The sequence below is a fragment of the Canis aureus genome, chromosome 32 (genome assembly GCF_053574225.1).
Source record: "Canis aureus isolate CA01 chromosome 32, VMU_Caureus_v.1.0, whole genome shotgun sequence".
Taxonomy (NCBI): Eukaryota; Metazoa; Chordata; class Mammalia; order Carnivora; family Canidae; genus Canis; species Canis aureus.
The window spans coordinates 7,025,471-7,035,839 of NC_135642.1; the positions used below are offsets into that span (position 1 = coordinate 7,025,471).

A 10,369-nucleotide genomic window follows, 5' to 3' on the forward strand; every position below is an offset into this window, starting at 1 on the left:
AATTCAAACCACAGTAAGATCCCACCTCACACCAGTGAGAATGGGGAAAATTAACAAGGCAGGAAACCACAAATGTTGGAGAGGATGCGGAGAAAAGGGAACCCTCTTACACTGTTGGTGGGAATGTGAACTGGTGCAGCCACTCTGGAGAACTGTGTGGAGGTTCCTCAAAGAGTTAAAAATAGACCTGCCCTACGACCCAGCAATTGCACTGCTGGGGATTTACCCCAAAGATACAGATGCAGTGAAACGCCGGGACACCTGCACCCCGATGTTTATAGCAGCAATGTCCACAAAAGCCAAACTGTGGAAGGAGCCTCGGTGTCCATCGAAAGATGAATGGATAAAGAAGATGTGGTTTATGTATACAATGGAATATTCCTCAGCTATTAGAAATGACAAATACCCACCATTTGCTTCAACGTGGATGGAACTGGAGGGTATTATGCTGAGTGAAGTAAGTCAATCGGAGAAGGACAAACATTATATGGTCTCATTCATTTGAGGAATATAAATAATAGTGAAAGGGAATATAAGGGAAGGGAGAAGAAATGTGTGGGAAATATCAGAAAGGGAGACAGAACATGAAGACTCCTAACTCTGGGAAACGATCTAGGGGTGGTGGAAGGGGAGGAGGGCGGGGGTTGGGTGTGAGTGGGTGACGGGCACTGAGGGGAACACTTGACAGGATGAGCACTGGGTGTTATTCTGTATGATGGTAAATTGAACACTAAAAAATAAATTTATTATTAAAAAAAAAAAAAAAGAAAAGAAACAAGTGCTGCCCCGCTGTGGCCAGTTGGAGGCACTGCCGCCCGTGACAGAGGCCAAGGACTGGCAATGGCTGCTCAGGGACCTGTCCTTCACACAGGTTGTACCTAACAAAGGACTGTCTGCACTACATACTTAGTAGGAAAACACCCTGGGTTCTCTTTATTTTGAGGTGAAAAAACTAAGAATAAAAACAGCAGGCCTACTTCTCTTCCCTCTATGTCTCTGCCTCTCTCATGTGTGTCTCTCATGAATAAATAAAATCTTAAAAAATTTTTTTTATCTAGTGGTTTGTGGTCTGGCATTATCACAGAGCTCGGCATCTGGTGGCCTAGAGTTGTGGGAAAAATAAACAGGTGGCACTCAGATCTCCTTACCGGAGGGGGTCAGCATTCTGGAAACTAAGGCACATGTGCGGGCTGCATTCATCCAAGGCCAGCACAAGGGTCAGCAGCAGAACCATCCTGACCCCCAAGAGTCCCTGGCCCTGGCCCTGGCTTTCTGATCACCTTGGCTAGCTGCTGGCATTACGCATTCTGGGGACCACAGAACAGCAGCAGCCATTCCAGGAGGGCCCAGGAAGCGCGAGCACCTCTGGGCTGGTGGGGGTGGGGAGGCTGGGGGCAGCACCGTGGCCACCTGATGAGTCATCCGAGTGACATGGGGGCAGGCCGTAGGAGGCTGGGAATGTGCACAGTGACCCACCGCGATGGGGGCGGCCTCCTGATGGCGCTGTGGGCTGCGTTGGGCAGGTGGGCTCCAGGCCCCCTCTACTGGGGACAAAACAAAGGCTCGAGAAGTTGTCATGGTGGCACACAGCTTGTGAACACTGTGGTCGAGACTCAGCCCCCGTGTTCTCTTCTCTATTAAAAACAAGTTGGCCCCTGCTTGTCTTTGTGTGTCCGTCTGGCTCTGGCTGAGGACGCATGTGTCTGAAAGCTGCTCCCTACCATGTCTCAGGTGCCCACGGACAAATTAAGAATAATGGCCACTGCCCTTGGATGTTTTTGGCAAATGCTTCCTCCCCAGGGATCACTTAACAATCAGCACTGAACCAGGAGGCCGGACACCAAATTTTAGGACTCCTCCAGCACACGGCACATCTCGCTGGGTGAGCCGGGGACCTGCAAGAGGTCCTGCCTGCTTCTGAATGGGCCCCAGTCCTGTGCTGTGTTCATCGGTCACCATCAAAGTAAACAGACTTTTTGCTCAGCAGAAATCACTGAGCTCTGGGCAGATTTTTTTAAAACACAGAATAGAAATGAAATACCTGCCTCGAACTGAAAGGAGAAAAGCCTCAACAGATCCAGATGGCAAACACTTACCTGTTGCTACAGGATGTATTTATTTTCCCCTGATACATGTACATTCATTCTGCAAATGTTTGCCATGTGCCTACTGTGTGTCTGGGTGGGAAGTGGTAAATAAAACAGTCTTGTGGAGCTGACATGTTGGTGGGGACACAGACGATGAGCAAGGAAACAAACCCTAATGACAAACCACAAAGGATGCTATGGTGGTTAAGAAAACACCAGGACATGGTGACAGAGAAGGGGGGCTGCTCAGAGCAGTCTGGGCAGCCGTCCCTGAGTAGGCAACTTAGAGTGGAGACCGCAGAAGGAGGTCTGCTAAGCAGAGCAGAAAGGACCAGTGGTATGAAGCTGGAGTGTGAACCTCGCCCCACCGCTGTGACCGGGGACCGAAGGGAGGCGGGCTGGGAGTGGGTGGGACAGCAAGGCCAGGAGGAGAGTGTGCAAGCAGGGCCCTGGCAGGCAGCGGCAAGAGGTGCTATTTTTTTTTTTTAATTCATGAGAGATGCAGAGAGAGAGAGAGACAGAGAGAGAGGCAGAGACACAGGCAGAGGGAGAAGCAGGCTCCATGCAGGAAGCCCAACGTGGGACTCGATCCTGGGTCTCCAGGATCAGGCCCTGGGCTGATGGCTGCACTAAACCGCTGAGCCACTCGGTCTGCCCCTAGAGGTGCTATTTTTGATCTAGGTGCAGTGGAAAGCCACGGATGGATTGAATTTTCACCATAGAGAGTGATGTTCACGGGATTTAAACCGATACTTTCAAAGTTTAACTCTGCCTTTCGGACAATTTGAAAGAAACAAAAAGTGGAGGGAATGTGGTTTCTCAACAGACAATTGCATAGATCTGTGCCAGGCACAACGGAATCCTGAGCCAGGCCCTTTGGAGTCAAGCCAGAGAGAAGAGAGGACAGGCAAAGACAGACGTATTATAGAAACAGAAAGGAAATAAATTGCTGATAACTGAGTCTGACATGTAATGGAGAAAAGTGAGGACTATCCCAGGTTTTTCACCCACATGTATGGCTCTGTGGTGGCACCATTCATTTAGACAGGAAAGACTGACATAAGCAAGCTGAGGAAGGGGTGGTAGAGGTATCAGGATTGACAGATGGTACTTTGGCAAGTCACTGAAGCCTTTAGATGTACGAGAAACAAGATGGGGCTGAAAATATAAATGTCAGCATCATCAGCAAAGAAATAGCGTTTGGAGTCCGAGAAGAAATGAGGGACGCCCAGGTGGCTCAGTGGTTGAGCGAGCAAGCTGAAGAATAAAAGCAGTGGGCCAGGCACTGAGCTCTGGGGAACTTAACGTGGCGCACGAGGGCAGCAGGAGAAAATCACCAAGGAATCTGGGGAAGAAAACTGTTCATGGGCAAAGGGAGAGGAGGAAAGCCGACAGGGCGCCATCTTGGCATAAAAATCAAGAAAGAAAAGGGTTTTAGGAAAGGTCAAGTGTGCGGAATGCTGCCGAGGCTGAATAGGATGAGGGCAGAATGTAGGTGAATTTGGCAAGAGTGGCTGGCCCTGACAGGAACTGTGTAAGGCATCTCAGAATTGGCCGGTGGAAGGCTCAACTTGAACTCTCCCCCTGGAGAGGCTCAGTTTGCTCCCCTTCCAGTTCCTCAGGCCCAAATCCTGATGGCACCCCCGACTCCTCGTTCTTTCACGTCCTGCCTCCAACTCCCTAGCAAGTCCTGTTCATTTCAAAACATACCCACGACCCGACTACATCTCCCCACCCCTCTACCTATCATGCTCGTCTGTCTCTCTCCTGGCTCCCTTTGCTCATTATCGAAGCATCCTAAGTGATGTGTCCTCCCTTCCTCGGGAGGATTTTCAGTACAGCAGCTCGAGTGATCATTTCCAAGGATACATGCTCAGAGGACAAGCCAAAACCCTGTGAGCTCTGCCCCCATGTATCTGGCCTCCGCCTCCCCTTCTTCCCAGTGTCACGCCTACTACCATGCTCCTGGGTCTTGGGCTGTTGCCACATGGGCCCCCTTGCTCCCATCCAGCTTGTGTATGAGCAGCTTTCTCCCTGGATGTCTTCCTCTACACACCAGCCAGCTCACCCTCCAACTCTCAAAGCTTTGCTTATCTCCCTGGGAAGGAGCTCCTACCCCTATTTGAAGCTGTTTCCACCACCCCCCTCCTCTGCTTTCTAGCTTTATAGCACGTATAACCACCTGACTTACTATATAGTTTATGTGTTAATTTAGGAACTGTATCTCTCCTGTCCTACCTATCTGGGAAGTTCACACTTCTTTCCCCAGTACCTAAAACAGTGCCTGGCGTCCAAGAGATACTTGTTGACCTGACAAGTAAGTGGTAAGAATGGGAGACTGCTGCGGACAGGGGGAGAATGGAAGGTGAGGAAGCACAATCAGTACATAGTGAACAGATGCCGGGAGAGGCAGCAAAACAACGGTACAGTAACTACAAGTGGTATGAGGTCAAAGGAGGGAGAGTTTTTGTAACCGGATGTATGAACACGGGGACCCCACGGTAATTTATGCTGACCCTGTATTCTATACTAAAAGGCTAGTTTATAAGCCTATGTTCAAGAGCTAATATGTATCTTCAGTAATGAGATGAATCTGAGGACCAGAAGATCAATCAATCAGAGTAGGCAAAGTACAGGAACATTGTCTCCGATTTGTCATTTATTAGACAATAATCAGCCCCTCCTACAAGTCCAGTCATAGTCATCTAAAGTCTGGTGATGATGCATTCAGAAAGGATTTCGCAGGACTGCAATTACACACGTGAACACCTTTTCTTCTGAATGAGAATATTACCTTCTCACAAGTAATAAATTCAAATGTAGACAGTAAATTCAAATCCCATCCCCAAGCTAAACAGAAGCTTAGAGGAGTTGGGTAATTCGCTCGTCACATCACTAGTAAATGATGGAGCTGGCATCGAAATTCAAGCATCTTTGCCAATAGTCTATGTCAAACGTGTGTTAAAATTCACACCAGAATACACGTATTGTGTCTATTCTTTCTATAAAAATCGGAAAAAAAACAACCCCTTCTTTTTTTTTTTTTTTAACCCCTTCTAATTTGATCCTTTAGGGGTACCTGGGTGGCTCAGTGGCTGAGTGTCTGCCTTTGGCTTAAGTTGTGACCCTGGGGTCCTGGGATCGAGTCCTACATCGGGCTCCCTGCAGGGAGCCTGCTTCTCTCTCTGCTTGTGTCTCTGCCTCTCTCTCTGTGTCTCTCATGAATAAACAAAATATCAAAAAAAATTTTGATCCTTCATAACAAAATTCTACAATAAATGTTGGAAGGGATACAAAAGTTACCACACATCTGTCAGAAGCCTGGGAATTAACACAAGTAAATGAGCAGAGACAATGCAAACAAATGGATGAGTTGGATGAATAATGCTATCTTAAATAAATACTAGATCACCTAACAAATTAAGGGCCAAGGTCCACAACTGGGGGTAAAAACAAAACAAAATCCAGGCTTCTTATTTTGTTTCTTTTGTTTCTATCCTCCCCCTCCCCCCAAAGTCTCTGGACTATTTTCTATTAGCTTTCATCCAAGCTGTAATAGGCAGAATCCTAAAATGATCCCCCAGGAGGCCCCTGGTGTCCTTGTCCTGCATAATCCTCTGCTTCTGAGTGTGGGTGAGACCTGTGAGTATAATGAGATATCACTCTCTTGTTAAATGACAAATGTGATGGGATGGCCACTCCCATCATTACAATCAGGAGACCACAGGGATATTCCGCCTCTGGTGCTGAAGACTGCAAGCTGCCCCTCTGTGCTAGGGCCACCTGGCTTAGGACCCGGGGTAGCCTCTTAGAGCAGAGAGGGACCCTGGCTGGTAGCCAGCAAGAGAGGACCCCAGTCCTATAGCAGCAAGAAACCAAACGTTGCCAACAACCTCAATGAGTTTGAATGAGGACCCCAAGTTCTAGCCAATACCTCCATTTTAGCCTGATGAGACACTGAGCAGAGGGCCCAGCAAACCCACACCAGACTCATGACCAAAAGAAACCATGGGGTAATAAACTGGCATTACGGTAAGGTGCTAAATTTGTCATCATTTGTCTCAGAGTAATAGAAAACTAAAACACTAGCCAATCTTCACCCTGACACAGACACTTCTGGAGGTGAACATGTGGCCATGACCTCACATAGTCCTAGAGAATAATAATGGAAACAGAATTTTTCATTCTGAATCGTCCTGACTGTCCCGCTCTTTCAAACCTCTGTGCTGTTTCACTCCATATTCCCTGAAAAATTCTGATTCAGACTTCAAGACTCAAGTCAAATGTTGCTCTCTGAAGAAGTCTTTCCTCATAGCTACGCCCATCCAGTCCCAAGCAGAATAAGTTACTCCTGTTCTTTTCTTCCGTGACAGCAGCTTGTCTGTCCATCTCCCGAAACACTTACCACGGTGCATTGTGGTAACCTCTCTCTGACAGAGAGGCCTATTCTTTTAGGACATAGATGCTCCAGGCTCTGCACAGGGGCTGGCATGGATTAAGTGCTAAATAATTGGATCTTGAGTAATGAAAACGAGGCTCTGGAAAAACATAAGCTTTGGATGCCCAGGGAGCTCCTGTTTCTCTTCCACCCAGATGACCAGGCCTCAGGTATTCATGGAAACTCAGAGAGATTTCTCCATGACAACAGCTGAGTGACTAACCAAGCACTTACTGCGCTGCCAGGGCAGATATTTACTGTCTTGAAAAGGCTGGTCTGAAATGGAAAAGTGTGCTAGGAGCGACAGGTGGTAGGTGCTGGGAAGGATTTAAATTTTTCCTAAAGGGGTGGCATGATTTGCTCTGCTTCAAACCCCTGCTTCTAGGTTTGCATGCTTGCTGACTCAAATTATCTGTTAATTTGACAGACATCAAATGCCAACCTAAACACAATAATCCCACAGAGTTAGTTTTACTCAATGGCTTACGACTATGGGTAACAAGACAGAAATGAGAATCCTATAGTCACAATATCCATGGTACTTACAGGCCTCTGGGGAGGACAGTATTTTTAGGAAATCACCAGACTTAGGCAGAATTATGCGTCATCGATTCATACAGAATACCACTTCCTGGCTATGTATTCTGAGAAAACTCAGAAAGAATTCACATTTTTCCTTAGGATCCACTCACAGGGGGAAAGAGCTGAAGTGCTCCGCTGCAGTTAACGTTAACTAACCATGCGACTGCTTTAGGCCTCCCCCTCACTGGAGAAAGACATCCTTCAAAATCAGAGAGGATATAAAGCAAGGCATGGAAATAAGGCACTAGCTTGTCACCGACTCTTAAGCTTTAGATTCAGATTCTCTCTAAAAAGAAATCACCGAACAACAAAGTACTGCTTTTTAATAAAAGTATTACAATAACATTGCCAGAAACTTAAAAAAAAAAAAAAATCCTGGAGGAAATCATCTTGCCACACTAAAAGAATTTAATTGACATTTGCTATTATTAAAATTATCTCAAAAATTTTTTGACATAAACTCAGTGAAATGACCTCTTTCAGCTCCCTTTGCATTTATACAACATCATTCTTAAGAATCGAGTCATATCCTATAGACTCTGCATTTTAAGGATCTTTTACAAGTATTGGTTGGCAATGACTCAAAGAGGAAGCCAGCTGGGGACACATTTTCCTAAAGATGAATGGGAGAAAAAGCAGGTTCTGGGCTCTAATCTTTCTCTACGGATAATGCTAGGTGCTCCTTTATTCACTCAAATATTAATGTACTAGACTTTGTGCCAGGTGATAGAGCTACAGCTGTGAGCTAGACAGATAAGGTCCCTATTCTCTAGATACCTATATTCCTGGGTGGAGGCATGCATTATATATCGTGTGGAATAAGAAGAAATGGGAAACAGGGGGAGAAAGTAAAGGTTCTTTAGCATGTATTAATGATTGTAAGTGCTACTGGAAACTTCAAACAGGGGGAATATAGTAAATACCTTCGATGCTCTGTGGGCCCACAAGATTCATGGCCTGGTGAGCTGGATACTCTACCCGTGGTCTGGCGATGCCCAACTGCTCCATAACCCCATGGAGCAGCCTCTGGATATCTGTTTCTGAGACCCGGTCAGGGGTCCTTGGGCTATAAGCAGATGCTGGAGTCCATCCGAACGTCAGCCAAAACACTAGGCCAGAGAACACGACAGACACCATCTCAGAGGCCATGTTTAAACCTGCAGAAGAAAGACCAAACATGTTTCTACTGGACACCACTGGCAACTGCGATGCTCCCACGCAAGTAAGTCACTGAAGGGACCACCTGTTGGGGTCTGTGATGAAAAATCCTTAGGGATTTGCCCTAAGTGTCCAGTGGAGACAGAACGTCTGCTTTGGAATAATATGAAAGAAACCGAACAACCCAAGATAGCCAGTTCCCTGTGCACACAGCACCAGACAGAAGGAATGGCTCCTCTCACACCTTCTTCTCTCCTTGCAACTCCCTGGAAGTGCTTCATTACCCCCAACCCCTCTGCCCTCCGCTCTCTTAGTAAAGCAAGCAAACCAACAACAAGAACTTGCTTCAGTTTTGAGAGAGGGAGAGGAAGAATGACATCTCAAGTTTTCCCCGTCTCCGGGGAGAAAAGAGGTTCCTAGGAAGAAGTCAGGAAGACACAAATGGTCAAGAAGCACAGAGGTCACGAGCTGTGCAAGGGAACATCTTAGCTCAGCAAACATCCAACACATCTGAGATCCTGCAGGGGATGAGGGTACAGCCACGCAGGCCTGCCCTGCGGTCTGAGAAGTGAGGACAGGCCAACTGGCTGGGCCACGGACCCACTGAGCAGTCCTGGGCAAACGTGCCGGCTTTGTCTGCAAAATGGGCCTGAGGAAAGCACCCATGTTGGAGGGTTCTGTGAGTGTGTGCACAACGTCAGGCACAGAGCCCCCACAGCGTTGCTATGAGGCTGGCAATACTGTCTCACGGTCCTGTACGTTAGAGCTTGAAGAAGTGGCCGTGAGGAGAGCAAAAGGAGAAGACTGCCCTAGGGACCCACCCTGTCTTACATGTTGGCTTCTATGGAGTCAGGGGCCTGCAGAGCAAGGGGACAGGTACTCGTGCGGCTGCCCAACCTGGGTAAGACCGCAGCTTCAGCGGTGGCTGTGCAAACCCTCCCTCCTCTGGCCCAGTCTTCCAGGGAGCGGGCTGGGGGTGCATTCTCTTCCTTCCAGCTGCAGGAATCACAACCTCCATTTTCTTCTCTGTAAAGGAAAGGCTTTTCCCAAGTCATTCCTGGACGTGAAACCTTCTCCCCCAAAGAGCTAAGACAGTAACGCCTGCAGCGGTGCCGCAGAAGGCGGGAGGCAGGAACCACCGTGTGCGGCCCTCTCCTCCTCCTGCTGTGCAGGCAGGACGGCTTTGTGGCACCCTGAGCCCCGGCTTTGTGGCACCCACGGCCCTCTCCTGTGCCGAGCCACCCAACTTCCACCCTCCATTCCTTTCCCTTATTTATGACCGCACCTCCTAGCCCGCACCCACCCGTTGTCCTCCCCCAGCCTCCAGCCAAGGACGACAGCAGCCCCCCCATCTCCCTACGGCGCACCCTGCGGCCCCGGGCGGGCCCCGGGGCGAGGGCAGGCATCCCCGCAGGACTCACCGGGCGGCCGCAGGACTCCTCGGCGGCCGGGCCTGGGCGGGGGTCGAGCCGGGCCGGGAGAGCCGCGGTGCGCGTGCGTCGCCTCCTCCGCGTCGTGGCTCCGCCCCCGCCGCGCCTCGGCAGGTGCAGCCCCGGCGGGCCCAGAGGCGGGAGCCCCCGCCCGGCCCCCGCCCGGCCCCCGCCCGGCCCCCGCCCGGCCCCCGCGCGCCGTTCCGCCCTCGCGACCCAGGTACGCGCGGCCCCAACACTCTGTCTACCGACCCCTGAGCAAGTGACTCGCCTTTTCTCAAGCAATCTGAACCATGTGCATGTCGCTAGCCTGCCCTTCGCCCCCAGTATCACATCCTTAATTTTGCCACCTTCTAGCATTTTTTATTTTTTTGTCTTCTGGCTTGAAGCAGGGGGCAATAGTAGGAGAGAAAAAAGATGAAGAGGTCCTAAGAACTTTTCATGACGACCATGATAGGGTGCATCATAAGGGTGTTCACAGGAGCCCTTTTACTGAGCAGGAAAAAAAAAAAAAAAAAAACAAACTATGGCAATACTTAACACAAAATGTCAAAAACTTCTGTTAAAGTGACACACTAAAAAACATGCGAAAACCTCTAGGAACATTAGTTCTGAGTGCTACTTCTAAACTTCAAGACCAACTATCAAGTAAGATTTATTTGGCCTGAAGGGAT

The 10,369-nt window shown here is 48.8% G+C and overlaps 1 protein-coding gene across 3 annotated transcripts in view; it reads right to left on the reverse strand.

Annotated features, from left to right (window-relative positions):
- Positions 1-9,841, reverse strand: part of SCG5 (secretogranin V) — a 53,858-nt gene extending 44,017 nt beyond the window's left edge. For 2 of the 3 annotated variants that reach the window (XM_077880489.1, XM_077880488.1), the window contains exons 1-2: positions 9,163-9,291; positions 8,031-8,264 (exon numbers count right to left, since the gene is read on the reverse strand). In XM_077880489.1, the coding sequence (XP_077736615.1) occupies positions 8,031-8,264; positions 9,163-9,283 (355 nt within the window). In that variant the 5' untranslated portion in view covers positions 9,284-9,291. Of the gene's footprint in view, positions 1-8,030; positions 8,265-9,162; positions 9,292-9,686 lie in introns of those variants that run through there. The other variant, XM_077880490.1, reaches the window with a different exon arrangement.
- Positions 9,842-10,369: the final 528 nt, after the last annotated feature.